The 27,529-nt window shown below is 38.9% G+C and overlaps 1 protein-coding gene across 1 annotated transcript in view; it reads left to right on the top strand.

Annotated features, from left to right (window-relative positions):
• LOC136874569 (uncharacterized) overlaps window positions 1-23,994 on the top strand; it is a 29,292-nt gene extending 5,298 nt beyond the window's left edge. The window contains exon 2 of the mRNA XM_067148208.2: window positions 20,978-23,994. Within this exon, the coding sequence (XP_067004309.2) occupies window positions 20,978-22,229 (1,252 nt within the window). The 3' untranslated portion in view covers window positions 22,230-23,994. The remainder of the gene's footprint in view (window positions 1-20,977) is intronic.
• The last annotated feature ends 3,535 nt before the right edge of the window (window positions 23,995-27,529 follow it).

The following is a 27,529-nucleotide window of genomic DNA, read 5'->3' as shown; positions in this document are numbered from 1 at the left end:
GAAAACAAAAAAATACGTGTTTCTTTATTTATAGAGGAGATTCCAAATATCAGTTTTACGACTGTAAACTGTTCAGTTTTTGAGATGTACATAGATTCATTTAAAGAATTCACCTCCTTAGCGACGGAACATCCAAAAATTCTCCCTTAGTGAGCACCTACACTGTAATATAAATATATCCCCAAACTTTCATTTCTTTATGTCCAGTAGTTTTGGCTCGGCGATGATGAATCTGTCAGTCAGTCAGTCAGGACAACTCCAACTCTGCATTGTAACGGTTAACGCTATTACGTGACGTTCATGGCCAGGGAATACAGAGTTGCACCGCCTCGGGCAATGAGAGTACGTAAACTGGCTTTCCTGTAGAACTTTCTCATCTGGCTTTTTAGCAGAATGGTCAGTGTAGTGGCTTCGGTACACAGGGTCGCAGGTTGGATTCCCGATCGGACAAGGGATTATAACCATATCCGGTTAACCTTCTGTGGATGGGCGTTGTAGAACACATCGATGGCGTTCTCTACATGGTTAAGAGGGGGCAAGGGGTTCTGAAATTGAGCGTAGTTTGGCGATCAAGGTTTCCTAGCTGAGTCTGGCATGTTTCCACTTACTTGTGTCAAGCTCCGCACCTTCATCTTTCCTATCGGACCTTCCTTGGTCAACTCTTGTTCCTTTGCGGCAACAAAGCTTGATGCCCATTGGTCTAAGCTAAGCCAAGCTAACCTAAGTGTCTGGTATATTGCCTCTTTATTTTCTCTTTAACAACCTCCGTCCTCTCAATTTGTGAGATATAATGTACACGGCACTACTTAGACTGGCACTGTTCCCAAATATCTGAGCTCCATTATTCAACTCTAATTTCCCTTGTATACTTCCCTCGCTTAATTGCAGTACATTTTCCACACCGACGGAACTAGATTTACGAAGACTAAGGACCACTTTCTTTGGTGGTCTCGGCTGGCCTGGGTTCGACTTCCTGTTTCTGCTACGAATTTGTGGGACTGGAATAAGATGAACTTAATGTCAGCCTCGCTAACATAATTGAGCAGAGTATATGATCTTGTTGCCAGACATGTTAGAAGCGATTTAAAATCCCAATCTCTGTTTTCCTAGAATGGGGTTAAAACCCCGTTGACGAATACCTAGAAATTGTTCTTGGAAGTGGTTTAATATCCCATAGCAGGATATCCTATAAGTGTTTTAAAATTGCATTGCCGAGTATTCTAGGTCGGGTTTTTATCTCGTTGGCAGATATCGTACAAGTGTTTCAAAATCCCATTGTCGACATCCTAGAAGTAGCTAAAAGCCGTATTGTCAGATGTCCTACAAGTGGTTTAAGTCCCACTGTCGTATATTCTTTTTTTTTGCTAGTTGCTTTACGTCGCACCGACACAGATAGGTCTTATGGCGACGATGGGACAGGGAAGGGCTAGGAGTTGGAAGGAAGCGGCCGTGGCCTTAATTAAGGTACAGCCCCAGCATTTGCCTGGTGTGAAAATGGGAAACCACGGAAAACCATTTTCAGGGCTGCCGACAGTGGGTTTCGAACCTACTATCTCCCGAATACTGGATACTGGCCGCACTTAAGCTACTGCAGCTATCGAGCTCGGTCGTATATTCTAGAAGAGGTTTTAAATTGCACTTTCAATTATCCTACAATTGGTTTAAAATCCCATTGTCGGATATACTAGTAATAGTTTAAAATACCATTGTCAGATAATCTTAAAAGTGGTTTATAATCTCAGTGTCGGATGTTCTTCCAGTTCAAATCTGGTCGAATTGTGGGGGTACCGTATATACAGATCACGACCGCGTCTTTCCATGTTGTGGTCTTAGTTAATTATAAATACACTTACCTCTACATAAATCACATTGACATGGGTTATCAGAAAGAAAATCTCCACACACATTAAGTACAAGGGACTGACGGGCAAGGTCCTAACCCCTGAAATCAGTTTTGATTTACATAAACCCCCAGTCCGCTATATCCCACAAACCCGACTACTGTTTGTTGTCTGTATATGTTTCTGCCCTCCGCACTTTTAATTCCCAATCACCGCTACTGTAGACAGCGAATCGTGACGCAGTCGGCTGGCGGAGCGCCCTCAAATTGGAATTTCTTGAAAACCTGTTTGTTTGATAATATATCAGCATTCTGGTGTCCATTGAGGTCGACAGTAGTTTAGGGGATGTAAACGATCTTCAGCGGCGCCGTCAGGAGTAAGTAGTCCGTAGGTCTGGAACAGAGGTGCTCACGCCGGGCGTTCCGTCCCACGGGCACCCGGCAGTGTAAGTGGGCGGACTGGCAGGCGATGAGCGCAGCGCACGCTATGCAACCACTGTGACGTTGTGGCTACGTCACAGGTCGTGAAGGTTGGGCGAAGTTCTCCCAGTCGCTCTCGATCACTGCGGCGATACCCGAGTTTGAAATGGGGATAGAAAAATAGCGAAAGAAAGAGGGCAGAAATCCACGCCATTTTCAATTTACGTTGTTAGAAATAAGTTATTTGAACTCGTTGCAGTTTATGTATTTTGACAGGATACAACAAAGAGTTAGGCCTATAACCTCAAATATTATTATAATGCACATAATGGATTACAATTTTCACTATTCAATTTTAAGAGGGGCTTTAGAAACATTTCTATTATAATACGGAGTTAAGGTGGATAAGCTGTGGCTTGTGGTTGCTTGGGTTTAAATTATCTGATAAACTCACCAACAATCCAATCATGCTCACAGCAAATAACATCAGTTAGGTTATTTCTTTGAAGGCATACTATATGTCTATCTGGTAGATGTATTTACATTGTTGTTGTACTTTAATCTTGGGCAGTAAATATTTATGTCCTCAGTCACTCGTGATTGAACTAGAGGTGTACAAACTCCGCATTTAACTTGCCCATGCTTGCCTGGAGAGCAGGCAAGCAAGCTAGCCGCACGTAAACAGTAGTACAGGCAGGCTGCTGCACTCCTGGCCAGATCAAGCTCAGCCCAACTTGGGCAGGCTTCAGGTTAGCTTGCTTGCTTGCTTTCTTCTTCCTGCTGCGTTAATCGATGTTTGCTCATTGATTGTGCTGATATGAGACTCGCGTGTATGCAGGCAGGAAAGGGGTTGTTACATGCCAAAATTTATATAGGATTCGTCAACACAAATGTTATTTTATATGGTTATTTAGTACTATGTTAATCATTACGAAGTTATGTTTAAATTTATTTCGTAATTCAGATGTCTTATGTAACTAATTAACATATAATATTTCTCCCTGTCAAAAATAGTTACTTAATAAAAAGTAGGTTCTCTGAACAAACTATTTGAATATTTAAATATACATAATGACACTTGATGGAAATATGACGATGAATATAATGTATTATTTATTATTCGAGAAAAATTAGAAGCAAAGATATACATAATGTAGGTACAGGTCATAAATATCTTTAAAAATTAATTTTATAGGTCACTTTTTGAAATACATTTAATAATTTAGGAACCCCTTCTCCACAAAACCAAACGAAATAATTATAAACCTAATCAACTTAGAAGTGTAATTTTATCACTTGCTCTCTTAGTTTGTGGTCGCCTCATACTGTGCATACTGCATACCAATATTTAAGGTATGGTCACATTATCGTTTGTGTGTATTACTATGAGGTCATTAAGTATTTGCGAATCAAGACGGGGACGTTTTTCGCTGATTAAATTTCCCGAGCAGCTGAAGACCCTCTCGCTGGAGGCACTCGTAGCGGGAATGTTAAGCACTCTTTTCGCTACAAAGGCAAGTGTGAATTATTTTTCCACCACCGCAGTATATTTTCGTCACTAATAAACCCTTCTTGCAAGTACCTGCTGACCTCATCATGTATCATTGGCGAATTTTCTGCCCTATCGTCAAATTTCGCTTCCTTACGTTGCACTGAATTTTCTCCATTTGAAGAAGATGGGACTTCTTGTATATCTTCATTGTATAGCTGCTCTGAAAATATATATGCCCAAGTTATTGATATTTTATGCTAATGTTTGAATATTAAAAACATATAATTTGCATAGGTATAATAATAATAAGAAGAAGAATAATAATAATAAAGAAGAAATAACCACAGAATCTTACCTTCAGCACTCATTTGTGGAGTTGCCTCAAAAACAGACATTTGTTCTCCTGCATTTAGTTTCTGTAATGTGCGATATTTAAGCACCAAAAATGTTGCAATTTTGTGTAACATAGTGACTTCCATTTTCTGCTCCAAGAAGACACCACCGGTTTATTTCAAAAGCTTCAAGTATTGAAAATTTATATAGTATGAAAACATGTTTACACTTAAATAAATATCGCATTAAAATTACAATTAATATTTGAAAGAAATGAAATATTACCTGTTCATCTTCATCCTATAGAGTACAATGGGCTTTTAAGGCATAATACCACGGATGAACCAGATGCAAAGTCGGCTCCTCATAACCCTCGAGATCAATTGTGTCTTTCTTAAATGGCTTAAGAAATGTTATAAGCAGGCCAGTAATGCCCTGATCATAACCGAGCATTTTATCAGAGGCACCCTCCTTCTCTAAAATAGTTCTCACAGCATCTATCTGGGAGTGAACTGATTGCAGCATGTCAAAATAACTGTTCCAACGAGTAGAAACATACGGTTTCGAAGATGATTGTAAACTCACACACAAGCCTCTTCTCTTAAAGTACGAAACCAGAGATTTTACTGAATGGATAACAGCTAACACATTAGGAACACTTTATTTCAAAAAGGGTTCGCTCAAAACATGCTTCATGACCGTATTAATAATATGAGCCATGCATGGAAGACGCTTGTATATGCTGGGGGCCTTAACAATATTGCTTCCCTGATCTGTTACAAATGTAATTTTGCAAATATCTTCATGAGAAATGTCATGTCCTTTCAAACGATCTTCCAATTCACTGCGAATATCTTCACAAGTTTTTGGACAGTCAGGGAAGGCCGAACACATTAATACATACTTATTGAGAGACCAATCTGCATTTATATAGTGGATTGTGACAGACATATAGTGCACACCCTTGTAATTATCTGTCCACAGGTCAGTGGTACTCGCACAGATACCAGATATAATAGCATGAACTATGTCGAGAAGCGTTTTACTGCGCACTTTGTCCACGAAGGTTTGTACCTTCCTAGCAACTGTGACTCGAGAGGGTATAACATTTGTAATATCCACCGAGCCATGCTTTTTGCCCATTTCTGTCAGCGTTTGCCCTAAATTTCAAAATCCTTCAACCTCCATAGTTGTAAACGGTCTCAAGTCCTTGGCGCACATTTCCACGCACTTGTCAGTCACCAAGTCCTTGTCCTCTTTGAAAATATTTTTAGATTGTGGGAAATTTGGGTCAAATTTGAAGACATGTCACAACATACTTGTGGTCCCTGAATGGGTGTTGAGTAGCTTTTTGTAAAAATTGCATTGCGAGTAACCTACTGGCTTATTTGATACCTGTTCATAAACACATGAGCATTTTTCCCATGCTAGACTTGAGCCCTGTTTTATTGCTAGAATAAATTCACTCCTTTTTAATTTTTCTTCGATTTCCTTTTACGGTTGATTTGTTCATTTTCCTGCTGGTTGCACGTGTAACTACAACAGAGCTGCACTCGACGCAATACATAGCTACATTAACATATAACGGCACATTCACGTCGCATCGATAGCAAACTTCACGTTCGCTCTTCTCAAGTCCGGCAGTCCGAACGGGTCCCAGGCAACCTGTCAGGCTTAGGGAAACCCAGTTTTTGGTTTGCTATGACTAGCGTGCTCAGTACGCGTGCACTCTTGCTCCGCTGACGCTCAAGCTAAGCTGCTTTGCTTGTTGCAGAGCAGCTAGGGGCAGGCAAGCCTGAAGTAAAATTTGTACACCTTTAGATTGAACTCCCTCTCGCCATTTAGAGGCTAGCTATTATCATCGGACGCCTGTTACATTTTAAATAATAACTAGCAGTTTTCCGCTGGCTCCGCCTGCAATGTACAAAGTATGGTGTTGTTCGTTACTATCCTCACGGATGTATTTGCAAAGTTTCGAGTTAATGAAATAAAGCACATGCTCTGCTGTGGTAATAGAATGTAATATTATGTCAACAAAACACTTGAAAATACACCACACAAAGAAATTGAATTAAACGTTCCTTGGAACAACACTACGCGCCGAACTGTTAAAAAGTCATTCAAAGATCTTCGTCATGGAGACAAATGTACTCATAACTTTTCTCAGAATCTACCAATTTAAGTAGTTATTACCTCAAAAGAAAGCGCTTGATCCCCGGAATGTTTTTAGAACAAAACGAACTGCGTTAGAACGAAGGATATGATTGCTTCAATGAGAGAACATGTTGAAGAAATGAGACGTCAAATTGAATGTGCACTCATAAATTTCCTCAGAATCAACCGATATGAATAGTTAAGAGCTAAAATGAAAGAGCTTGATCCACTGAGTGTTCTTAAGCCAAAATGAACTCCGTATCTCAATTAGAACCAAAGGTATGATTGCTTCAAAGAGACAAAAAAATTGAACAAATCAAATAATTTGAGGAAGGCGGAAGTTAAGTGATTTATAGTACTTGATGACAAATCTGTGCATGAATAACTTACAGTTAAAAAGAAATGCAGGAAATCGACCGGATAAAATGGCCGGACTGACTGACTTTAGTTTTCATAAATTTATTTTCTCCCGCCATAGCTCCACATCTGAGTGTGGAGAAGATTCAATGTGATTGCATGCGACCAGCTATGTATGCAACAGAAATAGGTAATTACCAATTTGGCATCGCTATCTTGGTACGTATTCAAGCACAGGACACAAATTTAAGAATCTTTGTGTTCCTTATTTTTAATTCTTTTTTAACGTTTAAACCTTCTATCGCCATATTCAAATAGTCAGAAGATATCTGAGATGAAAAATTAAAGTGGGCCACCCTGTATGTCACGCAGGGTATTATAGAATTAATACTTACGAGTACAATATCGTTCTCTAAATTCTCACTCCCTGTACATTATGCTCGACTCAATGATGCTTATACAATAAGAACCATATGAAATGGGTGGTATATCTTTGTTAATACTGTAGGGAATCTGGTGGTCTTTGTTTGGAATAGCATTGGAACTATGGGAGTTTAGTTCTGTGAAGTATCCGAGCCATGTCACAGTAGTCCATGCGTTACTCTTTCTTGTCCCAAATTTTCTATATCCAAATTGAAATGAAATGGCGTATGACTTTTAGTACCGGGAGTGTCCGAGGACAAGTTTGGCTCGCCAGATGCAGGTCTTTCGACTTGACACCCGAAGGCGACCTGCGCGTCGGGGTGAGGATGAAATGATGATGAAAAGGACACATACACCCAGCCCCGGTGCCAGCGAAATTAACCAATTAAGGTTAAAATTCCCGACTCTGCCGGGAATCGAACCCGGGACCCCTGTGACCAAAGGCCAGGATGCTAACCATTTAGCCATGGAACCGGACCTATATCGAAATCCATCACTGCTACAAGAAGGACGCTCCGAAGATATATGGTGCACGCCGGAAGAAAGAGACTCATTCTTGGCCTTTGGAAGTCGGAAACAACACGTTATCTGGTAAGTGATACTGGCAAGCAGTGTTAACAACTCAAACACAAAAAGATAAACTACTGTATATTAAAAATATAGCTAAAACGGCTAAAAGTACAGACTAAAATAGCTTAAAGAAAGGCTGGATGAAAAATCTTATTTATTGAAAATTATGGTATCCTCATTCTGCTCTTCATCTCGAACAGCACTGGTAGAGGAAGCAGAAGGTACAAACAGCAGTATTAAGAGCGCGTACAGAAGAGTTTGTTACTGTTGTGCCAATTATTTTAAGCACACTCATGGGGAGTTTATATGAAAGGCAGCAGCTATTGTTCCTCCTGAGGCTGAAACGTACAAGCAGAATGATATCCAATGTTTGTCATCATTCTGTTTCTTGATTTTGATTTTACCGTATTGACTAAAGACATCAGCATTTTAATATAGTATAATTAATATAGAAAATGCCAAGAATACAAGTTTTTGATAGGGATTTTCTCTTCTAGCATTCCTGTATTTATCTACCACAACCCAAAACTCTATTGTATTAAAAGTATTTCCCCCATTTGGTGTAAGTAATATTTTTCCACTGAGTTACCAATAAGCCCATGTTATCGGAACCTTCACCAAGGTCACGTGCGACATCAACAATTGATGGTTTCATTACTTTCAGAGTTCCCCAACAGAAAACATACTTGACATTTTCATAGTATTTAAATTGTGTGAAAGGCGAGACCACAGTTCATCGGCCAATTTTACAGTAAAATTTGTGTCTTTGGCGAATGTTAAACGTCATGTCGGTTGTGACAATATGCCTGTGTTCATTTACAGCTGACTCAAAATCAGAACAAAGGTATGGTTTTGGGTCCTAACAACCTTCAACTGAGGTGACTAATGGATCAATCCTTGCTGTAGGAATCACATTCACATATTTAAGATTATACACTCCCGAGTTAAGAAATCTATTAACAAGGTTGACTAAATGATAGCCTGTAATGATGCAATGTAGTTCCGAAACCAGAGTACGGTGCCTGTTGCAATCAATAAGTTTCACCACTTCGTCAAAGGTCGTCTGTAAGTTGAACATGCAGTATGACTCGTATGTCATTCGCCGTGAATATTTTAAAAAACCAAAGAAAAGCATTAAAAAGGGAGATAGCCAAATCAGCTGACGTAACGAAAATTCATCGCTAAAAATGTAGGTAATTGCTTAACTCAAAATTTTGTAGCAAATGAGTTATCAAAATAGCTGGAACTAGCTATACAATGGCTGAATTGGCAACACTACTGACAAGCAGGCACATGTCGTCCGCAAAACACGATGGAAGATGTCCGGGCCCGTCTACGGCAGTATCCCCCTAAATTATTACCGCCGTTAGTTTCAGGAGAATAATTCCTTCGCCACGTGTCAAATGAGTCTCCCGTCCTAACTGAAAGTTATTTTTGATGACCTACAGAAATATTATGGTCTACCAGATCACCCATCTCACGCCACCAGATACACTACTTCTTTTTGGGTTACTTTAAAAATGGAGTTTGAGATAGTGGATTCGAACCCTACTGTCGGCAGCCCTGAAATTGGTTTTCCGTGGTTCCCCATTTTCACACCAGGAAAATGCTCGGGCTGTACCTTAATTAAGGCCACGACCGCTTCCTTTCCACTCCTACACCTTTCCTGTCGCATCGTCGCCAAAAGACCTATCTGTGTCGGTGCGACGTAAACAAGTTGTAAAACAAATTTCGTAATTTGCCAACAACAATCGACGATTTGAAGAAGAATACTGTCGATATAGATCCAGAGGTACTGCAGCTAAGTACCAGAAAAGTGTAACGAAAGGTAAGGACGTGTCTGCAGGGTAGTAGGAGATCATATTCAGTTTCTACTGTGAGGAATAGGAATTCTACCACAGATACAATATATTTAGAAACTTGTTGCATTTTTGCAGCTATCACCAAACAGAAAGACAGTATTAAAAAACCACCCGTTTTCAGTCTATATGAACCACCCTGTAGTTACACAACCGGTCTAGTTTCTTTGCTGAAGATCCGAAGGAAGAATACATTTCTAACGTTATTAACGAGTAAGGAATTTAGGAATTCATGCATGTTTACGATAAGTCTCCTTTTCGCTATAAATTCTATATAATAAAAGTATCAGTTTTCTTATCGCAGGTCAATAACGAGTAGTGAAATCAACAAGGTGTTATTGAAGTAACCTAATGCTATCTCATCTTTCAAAGAACTGATAGGTGACGCAGCAATAATAATAATAATAATAATTACAATAACATTATGCGTGCCAAAAGCCAGTGCTGTATTCAATTTCAAACCTCTCTCTTCTTTTTTGCAAGTTTCTTTATATCGCACCGACAGACATAGGTCTTCTGGCGACGATGGGATAGGGAAGGGCTACGAGTGGAAAGGAAGCGTGGCCTTAATTAAGATACAGCCCCAGCATTTGCCTGGTGCGAAAATGGTAAACCACGGAAAACCATCTCAGGGCTGCCGACAGTGGGGGTCGAACCCACTATCTCCCGAATGCCTGTGCGCCTATAACCGCACGGCCAACTGGCTTGGTTTCAAACCTCTCAACAGATTTCTTATCGAGGGGGGCGGGCATATGACGTTGTTGATTGTCATTCGTCCGTCGTTCAGGAAGTAACGCCGTGAGCAGATCCTTTGGCCGCCCTTATTAGAGCCCTGCACGGATATCCGCGAAGTTAATGTTCTGGCGGATACAAACTGTACAAGAATGCCGATAATTCTGCTGATATTCAAGCATCCTCTTATTTTTGCTTGTGGTTAGGTGACCCTTGACATTGATATGGGAGGAATGTGATATGTAAAGATACTTGAGATCGTAAATCTGACATAACCGTAACTGGCTCCTGCCCGCAATTAGTGGAGAGAAGGAGCACAGGTTCCAAAAGAGAACCGCTCAATATGTCGGTAGTTGTCGCAAGAGGAAATATCTCATAAACTGTAGCGGTTTGGTGCCAGGTATAAGGCCTATTGTATTTTGTTAACAGATTTATCCGTTTCAATACCTTCGGTTTAGTTAGTTCCATATTTACTAGTTGCGCAACTTGTGAATAATCTGTGTCTGTTTCTTGACTGACTAGGCAGGGCTTCTCAAGTGCCCAAAATCTCACGCGTGCACACTGAGGCGCAGAGTTCCTGCGCACAGTGCATCGGTCCCACTCGGTTCGGCTCGGACCAACACTTCGTCTCTGGGCTACTCGGCTAAGCTCGCCTCAACTCGGGTCGGATTTGGAGCGCTACGGAGCTAGTGAGGAAGAGGGAGACAGGCGGAGCGAGCGAGACAGCCGTGGGGAAAGAGAGAGACAGCGCTACTGCTCCATATCGAAGAGTGGGGGCCTGCAACCAAGCGAAGTCGTCTTTTGCACCATGCACAGTGCAATGCACTCTGTACCCTGAGAGGCCCTGGACTAGAGGATTATAATGTACATTGGTTAACTGCGGACTACAGTAAATTTTTCCCTTGTCGCCGCATGTCGAAATCGTCATTTTACTGATTGATTGGCTACATAAAATGTGATATAACGGGAAACGACACTGGACTAAACAAGCGTTTCCCAACAGAAGAAAAATTGGTTCGCCACTGGGATAAGTCATGCCATAGTCGTCACTTTGTTTCTCATAATAAATGTTTTACAATTATCTATTATCTTGTTATTCGAGTCCATCAAAAAATACTTTAGTTAATCATTAGTAACTGAGTCATTAACTCCTCTGATGAGGTTGACGTCAGGAAGGGCACACGGTCGTAAACACTAGTTGTGATAATTCATCTCACTTCATACCCGACCTGTAAGGAAACATATATGCATACATACATTAGTTATTGACTTTGTCCGACTCACTGGCTGAATGGTCAGCGTTGTTAGTTTTAGGGAGTCCCGGGTTCGATTCCCGGCAGTGTCGCGGATTTTAAATTCGTCTGATTCATTTTGTGGCCCGGGACCTGGGTGTTTGTATTTGTCCCAACACTTTCCTCTTCACATTCAGACAACATATTACACTACGATCCACCACAGAAGCACGCAATAGTAATTACACTCCTCCATATAGAGTTGGCGTCAGGAAGGGCCAAATCCACATGTGCGATACAGCTTGCACCCTACAGATGTGGGAAAAGCGATGGAAGAAGAAAATTAGTTATTGACGGTGTCATAGTTGTTGAGCTCTAACTAATTCTCCCTAACGAAATTTATTTAAAATAATTCTAATTAGAAATACATGAATGTTAGTTAATATAAAATTATTTCTGTAGAAATATTTATTTTGCTTTGAAACAATAAGGAAACAATAAGGAAAGGAACGTGATCGTAGCGGGTGATCTCAATTTACCAAATGTTAATTGGGAAGGTAATGCGGACGACAGGAAGCATGACCAACAAATGGCAAATAAGTTAATATGGGAAGGGCACCTGATTCAGAAAGTGATGGAACCTACTAGAGGGAAGAATATTCTGGATGTGGTGCTGGTAAAACCAGATGAGCTCTATAGAGAAACCGAAGTAATAGATGGTATTAGTGATCACGAAGCTGTTTTTGTGGTAATTAAAAATAAATGTGAAAGAAAGGAAGAGATTAAAATTAGGACAGTTAGGCAGTACCATATGGCTGATAAAACAGGCATGAGGGAGTTTTTAATAAGCAACTATGATCGGTGGAAAACGGTAAATAAAAATGTAAACAGACTCTGGTATGGGTTTAAAGCAATTGTTGAGGAATGTGAAAATAGGTTTGTACCTTTAACGGTGGTAAGGAATGGTAAAGATCCACTATATTATAACAGGGAAGTAAAGAGACTAAGAAGGAGGTGAAGGTTGGAAAGAAATAGAGTTAGAAATGGCTGTGCAAGTAAGGAGAAATTGAAGGAACTTACTAGGAAATTGAATCTAGCAAAGAAGTCAGCTAAGGATAACATGATGGCAAGTATAATTGGTGGCCACACTAATTTTAGTGAACAATGGAAGAGTATGTATAGGTACTTTAACCCTTTATAAGGCGGTACTCAATAGAACACATTATTTTGCTACTAACTTTATTTACAGGCTTTATAACTGCTAAATAATACAATTTATCAGAAAAAAGACAATTCATTGCTCAGGTGGTCAGTAATAAGATGGGAATTTACTTCCCACTGGCTGCTGTCTGCCATTCAGAAGTGGGAATGTATTTCCGGACACAATATCAGTTCAGTTAGTTCACTTTTTATTTAGCAGAAATATTTCGGACACCTATGTGGGCTACGGGAAGCAAATTCCACGTACAGTGTGAAAGAAATGTATATCTCAGAACTCTTCAATTGGTAAAAGGAAGTAAATAATCACAGAACAAATGAGAAAAATAGGAAACAACGTCTGGCGTCCTCCCTGTTTGTTCCTTTTTTTTTTGCTAATGGCTTTACGTCGCACCGACACAGATACGTCTTATGGCGACGATGAGATAGGAAAGGCCTAGGAGTTGGAAGGAAGCGGCCGTGGCCTTAATTGAGGTACAGCCACAGCATTTGCCTGGTGTGAAAATGGGAATCCACGGAAAACCATAGTGGGCTGCCGATAGCGGGATTCGAACCCACTATCTCCCGGATGCATGTTTTGTTTCTCGAATAGCACTGAGAGACATGCAATTTAAACTCACTGCTTTTACAGTATTTTACGGAGAAATCCGTATACAATGTAGAATACCGTACCGATTCACGGGTACATTTGCTAGTTCACTAGTAAAGCAAGCCAAAGAAACAATCGTACAAATTTAAATTATATAGAATTTTTATAAGTATTACACATTTCTACATAGAGTAGTACAAGTAGTATAAAAATGACCTAGAACACCCTTCTTGCCCAGGGGTTTTTCTTCGAATTCTGGAATGAAGTTCATTCAAACGCTCTTCCAAGAATTCAGTTTTTCTACTTTGTCTGCGTTAGTTTCAATGCTGGAATCTCAAATGGCCGGTTTTCTTTCAACCTCAAAAATTAATTCTTCAGTATTTATTCGACTTTCTCTCTCTCTCTCTCTCTCTCTCTATTTTTTTTTTTTTTTTTTTTTTTTACAATCCACTTTAAGTCGCACCGGCACAGATAGGTTTTATGGCGGCGATGGGATAGGAAAAGGCTAGGCGTGGGAAGGAAGGGACAGTGACCTTAATTAAGGTACAGCCCCAGCATTTGCCTGGTGTGAAAATTGGAAACCACGGAAAACCATCTTCAAGGCTGCCGACAGTGGGGTCGAGCCCACTATCTCCCGAATGCAAGCGGATAGCTATGTGATCCAAACCGCACAGCCACTTGTTCGATAAGTATTCGACTTCATTTGTTGTGCTAGTTTATTTGATGTTTCCATGTTCATTAAAACAACTATCACAATTATTGTAATGCACATGAACGAGTAAATTATTCACTCTACCACCAACAAGTTAATGAAATACGTGGGTGGAGATACAAGCTCGAGTGATGTTCCGCATGCGCGCGCAGATACATCGGGCGACTAGATGCATCAATAGTCGCCCGCGGCTTATAGGTCCCATTAGATCCAATGGTTCGTGACTCGCCGGAGCAACTAGTTGCGCCACTAGTCGCCCACGGCTAATATCGCCCTTTGGTGCCATTCGACAGGAGTTGACTGACAAGGAGACGTAGTTGCGCATGGTACTAATTACGACATTGTTTTTAAAAAAGTAATTAAGCACTTTCTATGGGTCCGGCTCCTGAAGGGTCAGCGTCGAGGCCTTCAGACCTACAGAAGGTCCCAGGTTCAATTCCTGGCTGGTCATATATTTTAACCTCCCTGTCCTCTGAATCGGGGACTGGCTGTTTGTGTTCCCAAATACACTCCTCTTCATACACGCACAATACCATCCATCGCAGAAATACCCAATAGTGAATATACCCTCCACGTAAGTTTTGGGCCAGGAAGGGCATCAAACCCAAAAAGAGGGGTAAATTCACATGTGGAACACAGTTCGTATCCATGACGCCACCATGATGGGGAAAAAATAAAACTTAAAATACATACTGTGTCCTGGGAAGCCCTTCAGTTGATGCCGTTCTAATCCAAGTGATGGGGGCAACATTCTTTTCCGACTACGACTCAGCCTCGTGCCAACAGGTTCGTAGTATGTTATAATTAGAGTTTTCATAGACTGAAAAGCTTTAAAGTTATATTATGACTTCAAACTAAAATATTTAACAACATTTTTGATCCTAGGAAAATCCCAAGATTTTGGCAAGAAGGAAAAATATGTCCTACATACAAAACGAAGGGAGAAAGATCTAATATAAATAATATATAGGGGCATTAATTTGTTGGACTTATTTTATTAAGATTCATACCATGACATTAGCGAAAAGAATAATAAAGTGGGTGGTAAATTATACATTACAGCTATAGACTTACAGAAAGCTTTTGATATGCTCAGCAGATGTGCTGCCACTGTGAAGCTTTGTTGGAATACGGGTGTCAGAATGATTGTTGCCATAGACTAACTGTATACAGAGAGGATGTGCGCGATTGAAGTAAAAGAGAACTTAACCGTAGGAGAGATATATTCAAATATTGGACTAAAGCAGGGATGTACATTATCATCAATATTACTAAGGAGGTTCTGGATAATGAAGGGTAGGAGAATATGACAATCCTATGTATGAACAATAAATAAATTTCTGGTCTGGTTTTCACAGACGACATCCTTCTGCTCTCTAACATCAGCCGGTATGCAAAGCAATATTACAAAACCTACTTAATATCGCAGAAAACGGAATTTTAAAATTAACACTAAGAAAGCAAAAGTAATGGTACGTAAAATAGAGAATAAATTAAAGAAAACACAAGGTATATAATTAGAATTAGTCAATAAAATACTTAGAAATTATCTAGTGGTCTGGAATGAACAAATAAGACTAAAATGAGAGGGTTGGCCGCTCTATCCAGCACAAGATATTTGGAGAGTAACATTTTAAATGAGCTTGCTAAATCAAGAACATTTTAAGAGGCACAAGTACGGGACATTGAAGTAAATAAAACAGAACTAGATATAATACGTAATCAATTATGCAGAATAATAATGGGTCTACAAAAATATACAGACAATAGTGGAGTTAGAATGTTATGTTCTTTTTTTTTTTTGCTAGGGGCTTTACGTCGCACCGACACAGATAGGTCTTATGGCGACGATGGGATAGGAAAGGCCTAGGAGTTGGAAGGAAGCGGCCGTGGCCTTAATTAAGGTACAGCCCCAGCATTTGCCTGGTGTAAAAATGGGAAACCACGGAAAACCATATTCAGGGCTGCCGATAGTGGGATTCGAACCTACTATCTGCCGGATGCAAGCTCACAGCCACGCGCCTCTACGCGCACGGCCAACCCGCCCGGTAGAATGTAATGTAAAATATTATAAGTGTACAGATATAGGTGGAAAGGTAATCAAATATGATTATTACTAGCTAAAAGGTATTCAAATGAGTACTTCAGATATGGTACTATATCCGAAAACAATTCCTTTTAGTATATCCTCAGAAATTTGATAAATTCCGACTCCTTTTCTAGTTTTCAAATTTATGTCTTATTGTAAATGTCTTTTCATCATAGGTAAATTTAAGTACTTAGTCACCTCCTCTACCTGAACATTAGCCTTGTAACCAACTATCCTTACATTAAGGTGAGGGCATACTTCTGCCCTTTGTAAATCCTCACATACAGGATTGTTCAGGTAAGCTCTCCACCTCAAATACCGGTAACTTCTGATCCGTTAAAGATATGGACTTACTGTTCCCAATTCTTAAATTGTATTAAGGGGCTCATAAATAACTGTCTACTTCGTCTCCATCACATACGTAATCACGAAGAAACTGGTACTAACGTTGTTTCGTTAAAAGGGACTATATTAATTTCACCCAACAGAACAACTAAGAATCGAGGGACAAGTTCAGAGATGTGTTTATTTTGCAAATCCAATGGGTAATTTTGGAGATATTAAAGGGTTGCATACGTGTACGCGTTAGGTAGAAAGCGATGTGCCGCTGCCTGTGATATTCGTGACTGACGGCTTGTTGATAGACACACACAGGCCTATTGCCAACCACTTTTTGACCGACTGTACATTTCTCTGCGCGATGGAAATGGTTGGAAAGGGGAGAATGAAATAACGATATCAAAAATAAAAAAATACCTGCACTACATTGTCAAAGCAGCGGTGTATGCTAACATACCAGTGATAATTTATTCTCAACTCAACCGCTGTCTGTTGTATGCACATCGACATTGGCTTTAAGGAGGTCCAAAGAGCCCAACAGTATCGTTATTCGTTAATTTTTGCATCCACATTTTCCCAAAGACTATGTCATTCATTGGTTTTAGAAGTTGTTAATTTCATTTCATGTGTTATGTACTCTTAAGAAGGGCAATAGAGCAATTGATGTATTGGAGTTTCACTGTGTTATCCCGTCTCTTACCGATTCAACATCAATGAAACGAAAGTTGTGTAACTCCGAAATACTGTACATCATACCGTGGTTTTACGGTGCCAGCTCGTGATAAGGGCGATGTATATGTGCTTATCAACAATATTTCTCTAAAATAATATCTATGTCGTTAAAGGATCAGAAGATATTTGAGGTGGACAGCTTATCTGAATACCCTATATACACTCACCTTTATTCATTTATGATTCCTTGAATGTCCTTGGAAACTCTTTCTGCCTCCAAGTACCTATAGACTGCATAAAGTTCAATGTGTTTAGTAAAACTCGTACAGACTGGCAATTATACTAGTTATCATAGTATCTTTAGCTGATTTCTTTGCCAGATTTCTATTTTCTACTAGGTTATTTCAATTTATCCTTACTTCCACAAACATTCCTAACTCTATTTCTTTCCAATCTGCACCAAATTCTTAGCCTCTTTACTTTATAATATAGCGAGTTTTACCAATCATTACCACCTTCATCTGTTTTAGCATTCCTAACAACAGTTTGAAACCAATCCCATAGGGTGTTTAAAATTTTATTTACCACTGGATGGTGTACCCGTGCTTCATTACGGAATTCACAACAATCACTACTGATCTGCATTTAAGGCAGTCGCCCACGTGGCATATTCCCTATCTGTAGTTTTCCTAGCATTTTCTTAAATGATTTCAAAGAAATTGGAAATTTATTGAACATCTCCCTTGGTAAGTTATTCCAATCCCTAACACCCTTTCTAATTCTACACTATATACAGAATACTAAGTTAAGTAGTGAACACGTTGTGAGTAAGATTGTATTAAATTGCATAGCTCTTAACGTTGCCTCAGAAACGCGAAAGGGAAGTCATCATACGTCTTTCCTCACGTGAAGACTGTGTTTGGGAATTTTCAGTGTAATGGCATTCCATTTTGCCTACTGCCAGTTAGAATTAATTTGGGAAGTTTTCATTGTAACGGCAGATACTTACTCTCCACCTGCCTTTGTACATCCTCAGAAAGACTGTTTTCGTTGTTTTCCCACGTGAAGTCAACATAGGTCATTACAATGATGTCAGTAAGAATGTCGCAATTAAAAGCAATGCTATCATATGAAATACTCAATCAAATGAAAAAAACGCACATTTTCTCGCTTTTAACGAACAATACTACGCTGCCGATCTAACACTCCAAAGTCCCAGAGCTGAAATAACCAGGCCACAGACAGCCGTGAACAGTCCTCTGCCATTATTCCATTAAGTGTGCACATTGCTCATTCCAATTAGTGCCTCAGAGTAGTGATTGAATAGCTGGAATACTAAGATGAAACAGTGTGTTACGTACCAGTAGGATCAGAAAAATTATGAACCAGAAGAATAACATGCTCATTTTTATGAGCTTTCTATATTGTAGGCCTTCACATTTACATTTCTTCCGACTCCGTGATATTAGGGCATCTAATGTAAAGACAGTCCTCCTTTCTTTCATGACTTTCTCTAATCTTATTCTTCAAGCGATCATTCCTTTACGTTTATTTCTCATTTTTATAATCATCTTCACAATTTTCCTTGTTGCTGACCACGCGTTTTTACACCTTAAGACAACCATGACAAAATCCATCGCCAGTTAACACAATTGTACAATATTCCCATGTCAGCAATGCTCGGCGTTGATATCGACTAAGCAGCACAAGCCTAAATTCATGAATTCTCTTATTATAGTCGTCCCTCTGTGGTGTGTGTGTGTAATAACACCCGCGGTATCGCCTGCCTGTCGTGAGGGGCAACTAAATGTGGCCCGAGAGGCTTGGTAGGGTAGTTTGGTGACTATGGGGCCCTCAGCTGAATCCTGGCATTACTTATGCCAGGCTCCTCATTTCCATCTATTTATCCGACCTAATTTGGTCAACTCTTGTCCTTTTCTGACGCCGACAGCATTACGTATGGAGGCCAAGGGAGATTTTCATTTTAACGCTCTTCGTTGCCCTTGTCTTTCTTCGGCCGATATCTTCATTCTTTGAAGTGATTGTCCACCTCCATTTTTCTCTTTGATTAGTGTTATATATAGAGGATGGTTACCTAGTTGTACTTCCTCTTAAAACAATAATCACCACCACCACCAATCTTATCATTATATAATTATAGCGTACGCTGTAGTTTTTTATTACCCGACTTTACATACCGATGTTCATTACATTCTGCTTACCCATTTTCTTGTGGCTCGGAGTTGATATTGACATAGCAACAAAAATCCGAATTCATGAATATCTCTGATATCATAGCCGGTACGGTAACAATGTATAGGACATAAATGATCGGAAATGTGTAATACTATACATAGTTATGTAATGTTTATCGATAGGATGACTTATAACACAAATATTTAAGGATTCAATTTTAGGCCTTCCTCTAAACTACCATTTCATTTAGTGTGAATAAAATTATTTTTTGGCCTAGATTATAGTGTCTTATTCCCCGAAAATTAAAAAGTGCATTTCTTTGTTGCTGTTGATACGACCGATACAGAAATGCCTTCTTTTTTAAATTCTGAGCAATGTACAGTACAGACAAAACCCTTTTCTATAATAATAGATTTGATACGTTCATAATTACTTTTCCAAACATCCATCAGCCTTTCCTGTCAAACATGTGGTCCTATCTAATACTCCTACTTCTACGACCTTCCTTTCTATAGCACTTACTTTTAAACACGACGAAAATGGCTTCGTGATACATCATCTGCCAATGCAGATTATCTATAGAACTCGTCTAGTTCTACCAGCACCATGTCCAGAATATTCTTCCCTGTAGTTTGGTTCCATTACTTTCTGATTCAGCTGTCCTTCCCAGATTAACTTCTTTCCTATTTGTTGGCCAAGCTTCCTGTCATTTGTATTACCTTCCCAATTGGCATTTGATAAATTAACATCGCCCGCTACAATCACGCTCCTTCCTGTGTCGTTTCCCACACAGCTGACTGTCTTATCAAATTTCCAGTTACTCGCGTCTCTGAAAACCTGGAGAATTAGTTAGTGGTACATGAAGTCCATAATATTACTATTAAAATCCTAGAACCCTCATCCTATGTTGAAGCAACATATTTTTCCGGACGTTATGCAATGGAAAGAATGCACATCCTCCCATCAAGATGCGCCCCAGAAACACTGAGTGCATATGAACTCGCACTGTCCGTCTCCGTAGCGTAAGGGTTTAGCGCTATTAGCTGCCATTCTCGGAGTCCTCTGTTCGATTCCCGGTACTGCCAGATATTTATGAATGGTAGGAGGGCTGGTATAAGGTTTAAATGGCACATGCAGGTCACCTGCCTGGTAAGAACTGCACCGCCTCGGGACGAGGACACGGGCTTACTTTTATGTCATACTCAGTCGACGGCAACATACAAACAATGTAGTGAAGGGTTTTCACTCTCAATTTAGCGCCTAATTATTGGTCACCCTGTTAGTATCTGAAGATGTATTCGACAGCGACAGGTCGATACGAAGACTCCAGTCGCTGAACTATTAGGAGGCTGTTTAATGGTGAAACAAACACTGAGCAAAAGATACATTGCAAATCAACATTAGAGTGTTCAATCTTGTGGCTAATTATAAAGAGTACAATAAATACATTAACATAAATAATTATTGCTCAATTTTGGGGACTATAACTAATATAATCATGTATACATTGAATTCATCACTTAATATTCATTCAAAATTCGACTTGGCCTTGATTCCAATTATATCTCTGAAGGGGTCCGTAGAAATTTTCGTCCATGAAACGGGGGTTGCCAGTACCAATTACTTTGAGAAACACTGGTCTGTAGTAACCTATACAATCCAAGAGAAGTGAACCTGTAAAGCCAACTGTTTAAACAAAAGTTCTGATGCTCTGTTTGCCTGTACTAATATCATTTTATTTCTATTCCAGATCTAACGACATCCTTGAGAGGGATGATGGCAGTTGGATTACAGACATCCTTCTTCAAGAAGTTCTTCGAAACATTCATCCTGCTCAAGAAATATCCATTGTTAATAAAGATATTCAACTTGCAGTCGGAAAGGGTGAAAATTATCTCAGTATAATTTATCGTGTAGAAGTCCAATACAAGAGAGGGAATACTGGTAATATTGAAAACCACCACCTTATTCTTAAAGGATATCCTGACGGTGATTTTGTAAGAAACTTGATCAATGACATGGGCATATTTGATAGAGAATTAAATATTTATCAATCCGCTTTGCCAGCTATCTACAAGTTTGCAGAGGAAAGATTTAACCATGATCAAATTCCATACATTTCTTCTAAATCTTTTAAAACTTCGCGCCCAGATACTGTTGTTCTGGAAGATCTGAAATATCAAAGATTCCGAATGGCCAATAGAAAAGAGATGTTAGATCTTCAACATTGTTATACTGTGGTGAGAAATCTAGCTCATCTACATGGCATGTCAGGAGCTCTTCATAAACACAATCCAGACATATTCAGTCAGTACGACTCTGTTTTTTTTAGTAGGAAAAACCAACAGAATATAGATAAATTCCTACCAACGCAAACGAGGGCTCTTTCAAAAGCCATTAAAACCTGGAGTGGTTTTGAAACTTATGCAGCTAAACTTGAGAAACTCATACCTGAATACAGCGATAAATTGGTGGATATTTGCACACCCCAGCCTGGTGGATTTCACGTCTTAACTCATGGAGACTGCTGGATTAATAATTACCTATTTAAATATTCGTCCGTGGGGGAACCTACTGACGTGCGCTTCGTTGACTTCCAATTATCTTGCTTAGGATCACCTGCCATGGATTTAACGTATTTCCTTTACAGTAGTTCCAAGAATGAGGTGAGAGCTTCACATTTGGATGAAGTGTTGAAAATGTACCATACACAGCTCTGTGAGACTCTTGCGGCTCTAGGCTGTAACCCGGACGTGTTCAGTTTCGAAGACTTGAAGAATGAAATGAAGAGAGTAGCGTTATACGGATTATTTGCAGCTACCACTGTCCTCGGCGTTGTTGTAGCGGATGCTGAAGAAACTCCAGATATGGCTGAACTCACGGAGGATGATTTCGGCAACGAAGAAAAGTCGCCATGGGAGAAAACTCAAAACAATCCCCGTTTTAAAGAAGCTTTGCAGCAGATGTTGCCCCACTTTGACAAAATGGGAGTGTTTGATTAGTAACTCTCTTTATGCTAATATGTTCAGAATGGTGCTATAATAATTTAGATGATCCAATAGTGTTAAAACACCAAAAAAGGATTATAGAGTACTGGGAGTACTTTTTTAATCAGTTACAATGAAAACAATGATAAAAATGTTTTTATTTACCATATTTTACCTGCGCGTAGAAATATACAGTTGGCAGATTTTTCAGTACGTACTTATTAATTCTATTGTATGGCTGTGAACTAGCACTGACAAACAGGTGTTAATTCCTCATTTCATCAACAAGTTACCTTCCATAGCCCTTTCAGACCTGTACGCACAATTGTGCGCGTTCGTATTTTATTTATCCCTGACCGTATTTGACGTTTTTTCGGCGCTAGACCGGACTGCAGTGATTGTGCGGGACACGTGGCGTGTATTTCAATTGTTTTTAGTATGCGCTTGACCGCCAGGGCTAAGGAAGAAGAGTTTAAAAAGCACAGTTGATCGGCGAGGTGGCGGAAAGCAGTAGTGCCAAAAGTAAGTATTTATTTATTGCGTTTATATTAATCTAGAAGCTTTACTGAATACCGGAATATATTCAATGAAGTGTACATTGGTTAGTGAACGTACATTTTGAAGATACATCATTGTATGTGATACAACGAGGTTTTGAATTTTGATACGCACGATTGTGTGGGTCCTTTTTTCCGGATGTTAGTTTTTATTTTGTAAAATAAGCTATCAATATGTGTATTGAGGAGCATTTTAGTCAATTTTTGACATACAAACAAAAATTCACACCTCCAGTTTTCTTTCAGGTCTGAAAGGGCTAAAATTCTCATTTGTCAGCTAAACACTTGCAGTTTTTACAACGAAAATATATAGACTTGGGACTCTACGCATACAAAGACCTAAAAATGATAATTTTAATTTGATTTGGTTTCGAGAACCTCTGCTTTCTTCCCAGTAGAGAAATTATTCTTCATTAACGATCTTGTTCTCAAAAGTCTCATGAACATTTAAGACAAGGCAAATTAAGTTTCATCCTACATCTTTCGATGATCGAAAAATCAAAATTCATTGTGCTTCTACGATGTGCATCAGATACCTTAGACGGTAAATGAATCGTCAAATAAAATAGAACTCTAATCAAACAGATTTTCATTAGGCTCAAATTGATCTTTCAGTGCAGCTATAATGTTATGATCTATTTCGTCAGGCTTTGAATCACGAGTCCCACCAACAGTTAATGAACAACCAATCTGAAATTGTGGAGTATTCACATTAATATTTTCATTTGTACAAAATAATAAATATCTTAGGTACCGTTATCTATATATATATCTAAAAGAACATGTCCTGACTGACTGACTTATTCATCATCGCCGAGCCAAAACTACTGGACACAATGAAAATAAATTTTGAGGATACATTTATAGTACAATGTAGGTGCTCGCAAGGAGGAGATTTTCGGATGATCCGTCGCTGAAGGGGTGAAAAGGGGGGTTAAATTTTAAAATGAGTGTATCTATACCTCAAAACTTTAAAAGATTACAGATGTAAAATTTGGTATTCGGAATCTCCTTTAAAAATAAGGAAACACGTATTTTTTGTTTTCAGAAAATCCAAATAGGAGGGGTGAAAAAGGGTGAAAAAGGGGTTGAATGCCTTTAATGTGGATACTTATATCTCAGAAACTGAAGATATTACAGACCTGAAAATTCGCATTTGTAATCTCCTTTAAAAATAAAGAAACACGCATTTCTTTGTTTTTTTTAAAATCCAATTAATGGGAGGGTGAAGAGGGGGTGAATTTTTAAAATGAGTGTATCTATATCTCAAAACTTTAAAAGTTTACAGATGTAAAAATTGGCACTTAGAATCTCCCTTAAAATTAAAGAAACACGTATTTTTGTTTTCGGAAAATCCCAATAGGAAGGGTGGAAAAGGGTGAAAAAGGGGTTGAATGTCATTAATGAGGATACTTACATCTCAGAAACTGAAGATATTACAGGCCTGAAAATTGGTATTTGGGATCTCCTTTAAAAATAAAGAAAAACTTAATTTTTGGTTTTGGAAAATCCAATTAATGGGAGGGTGAAAAGGAGGGCGAATTTTTAAAATGAGTGTATCCATATCTCAAAACTTTAAAAGTTTACAGATGTAAAAATTGGTATTTAGAATCTCTTTTAAAAATAAAGAAACGCGTATTTTTTGTTTTCGGAAAATCCCAATAGGACGGGTGAAAAGGGGTGATTAATGGGTTGAATGCCTTTAATGAGGGTACTTATATCTCAGAAACTGAAGATATTATAGATCTGAAGATTGGTATTTGGGATCTCCTTTAACAATAAAGAAACACGTATATTTTGTTTTTGGAAAATCCAATTAATGGAGGGATGAAAAGGAGTTGAATTTTTAAAATTAGTGTAACTATACCTCAAAACTTTAAAGTTTACAGATGTCAAAAGTGGCATTTAGAATTCCCTTTAGAAATAAAGAAACACGTATTTTTTGTTTTCGGAAAATCCCAATAGGAGTTGTGAAAAAGGGGTTGAATGCCTTAAATGAGGATACTTATATTTTAGAAACAGAAGATATTACAGACCTGAAAATTGGTATTATATATTGGAAATACTGACGACTGATTTTTTAATCTTTTTTTTGTTAGTTGCTTTACGTCGCACTGACACAGATAGGTCTTAGGCGACGATGGGATAGGAAAGACCTAGGAATTGGAAGAAAGCGGCCGTGGCCTTAATTAGGGTACAGCCCCGGCTTTTGCCTGGTGTGAAAATGGGAAACCACGGAAAACCCTCTTCAGGGCTGCCGACAATGGGATTCGAACCCTTACCGAGCTTGATAGCTGCAGTCGCTTAAGTGCGGACAGTATCCAGTATTCGGGAGATAGGGGTCGCCGTAAGACATATCTGTGTCGGTGCGACGTAAAGCAAAATAGCAAAAAAATAAATGGATTCGAACCCACTATTTCCCGGATGCAAGCTCACAGCCGCACGCCTCTAATCGCATGGCCAACTCGCCCGGTACAGTATATTTGGATACAAGGATGGTGTAAGGTAGAGGAGGTTGCTAATACCGGCAAGAACTGAAAGTAACCTGTGATAATAAAAACATTTTCAAAAACAAACAAAAAGTTTAAAGCTAGCAAAACCGCTGGGATTGATAAGATATCTGGGGATATACTAAAGGCAATGGCCTGGATTATAGCGCCATATCTGAAATATTTATTTAATTACTGTTTGGGTGAAGGAGTTATACGAAATGAATTGAGAACTGCTATATTAGCCCAAGTGTACAAAGGAAAGGGATAAATACAGACCAATCATTTTGACATGTGTTGTTTGTAAGTTCTGGTAAAGCGTTCTTTTTATTATATTAGATGCGTTTGCGAAATTACTGATTTGAAAGAAGGCAGTACGTGTTTCGGAAAGGTTATTCTAGTGAGGCTCAACTTGTAGGATTTAGGCAAGGTATAGCAGATATTTTAGATTCAGGTATCACGTTTGTCCTATCCAAGGCTTTTGCTTGATTGATGATGAGGATGCTTGTTGTTTAAAGGGGTCTACCATCTAAGGTCATGGGCTCAGGCTTTTGACAGGGGAGATCATGGGAGATTAGTGACGAAAATGAGGGCTATTGGACTAGACAAAGTAGTTATCGAATGGTTGCCTAAATGTCTAGAAAATAGAACTCAGAAAACTCGGAGAATTAAAGTATGTGAAGCATTATCTGATCCTGTAACGGTTAAGCTAGGGTTACCGCAAGGTAGTATTATTTGACTGTTATGTATATCGAATAAATAGAATCGTAACGACCGTGTGTCTTTACAGGTATAATTTTGGCAAAATATTCTTATATTCGGGAGATAGTGGGTTCGAACCTCACTGTCGGCAGCCCTGAAGATGGTTTACCGTGGTTTCCCCATTTTCACACCAGGCAAATGCTGGGGTTGTACTTTATCAAGACCACGGCCGCTTCCTTCCCACTCCTAGCCATATCCTGTCCTCTCGTCACCATAAGACCCATCTGTGTTGGTGCGATGTAAAACAACTTGTAAATCTATGTATATAAAATAACTTGTCCTGACTGACTGACTGACTGACTGACTGACTGACTGACTGACTGACTGACTGACTGATTCATCATCGCCGAGCCAAACCTACTGGACATAAAGAAATGAAATTTTGGGGATACATTCATATTAACATGTAGGTGCTCGCTAAGAGAGGATTTTTGGATATTCCGTCGCTAAGGGGGTGAAAAGGGGGTGAATTTTTAAATTGAGAATATCTATATCTCAAAAACTTAAAAGTTTACACGTGTAAAAATTGGTATTTGGAATCTCCTTAAAAAATAAAGAAACATGTACTTTTTATTTTCGGAAAATTCCATGACGGGGGGTGAAAAGAGGGGGAAAACTGGCTGATCACCTTTTATGAGGAGACTTATATCTCAAAAACTGAAGATGTTACAGACATGAAAATTGAAATTTGGAATCTCCTTTGAAAATAAAGAAACACGTATTTTTGCGTTCTTTGATAATCCGAAGAATAGGGGGAAAACAGGAGTGAAAACCGGGGTGAATTTAGGAAAAGAAGACTATATCTGAAAATTATCTCAGACACGTAACATATTGCAGAGTTGAATACTGGCATTTGGAATTTCCTGTAAAAGTAAAGAAATATATATATTTTTTTGAAAATCCAGTTAAGGGGAATTGAAAAAGGGAGTGAAATTTTAAAATTAGCGTATGTACAGTATATCGCAGGAACTTAACATGTTGCAGACTTGAGCATTATTTTGTATTTGGAATCTCCTTTAAAAATACGGAAACACGCATTTTTTGTTTTTGGGGAAAACCCTTAACGTAGGGGGGGGGGAATAGGTGCAAGAATTTAAATATTAGTTGAATTATTTGTATGAGAGTGTATATATACACAAAAAAAAATCTAAAGGTGTTACAAACGTGAAATCTGGTATTTGTAATTTCCTTCAAAAATAAAGAAACTCGCATTTGGCGGGAGAATCAACTTGGTGGTGTGGGGGGGGATGAAAACGGACATGAATTCCTTTTACGAGGATACATATATCTCAAAAACTGAAGATGTTACAGTCGTAATAATTGGTATTTGGAAGCTCTTTTAAGAAACCTGTACTGTTTGTTTTTGGAAAATTCACTTGAATGAGGAGTGTGAAAGGAAGTAAAAAAATTGAATTTTTTTCTGGAGAAATATCTCAAACTGAAGGTTACAGACGTGGAAAATTGCATTTGGAATCTCCTTTAAAAATAAAGAAACACGCATATTTTG

This window comes from Anabrus simplex, chromosome 1, assembly GCF_040414725.1.
Source record: "Anabrus simplex isolate iqAnaSimp1 chromosome 1, ASM4041472v1, whole genome shotgun sequence".
NCBI classification, from domain to species: domain Eukaryota; kingdom Metazoa; phylum Arthropoda; class Insecta; order Orthoptera; family Tettigoniidae; genus Anabrus; species Anabrus simplex.
The sequence above is the reverse complement of the archived record's forward strand: the minus strand, read 5'-3'. Positions and strand labels throughout refer to the sequence as shown.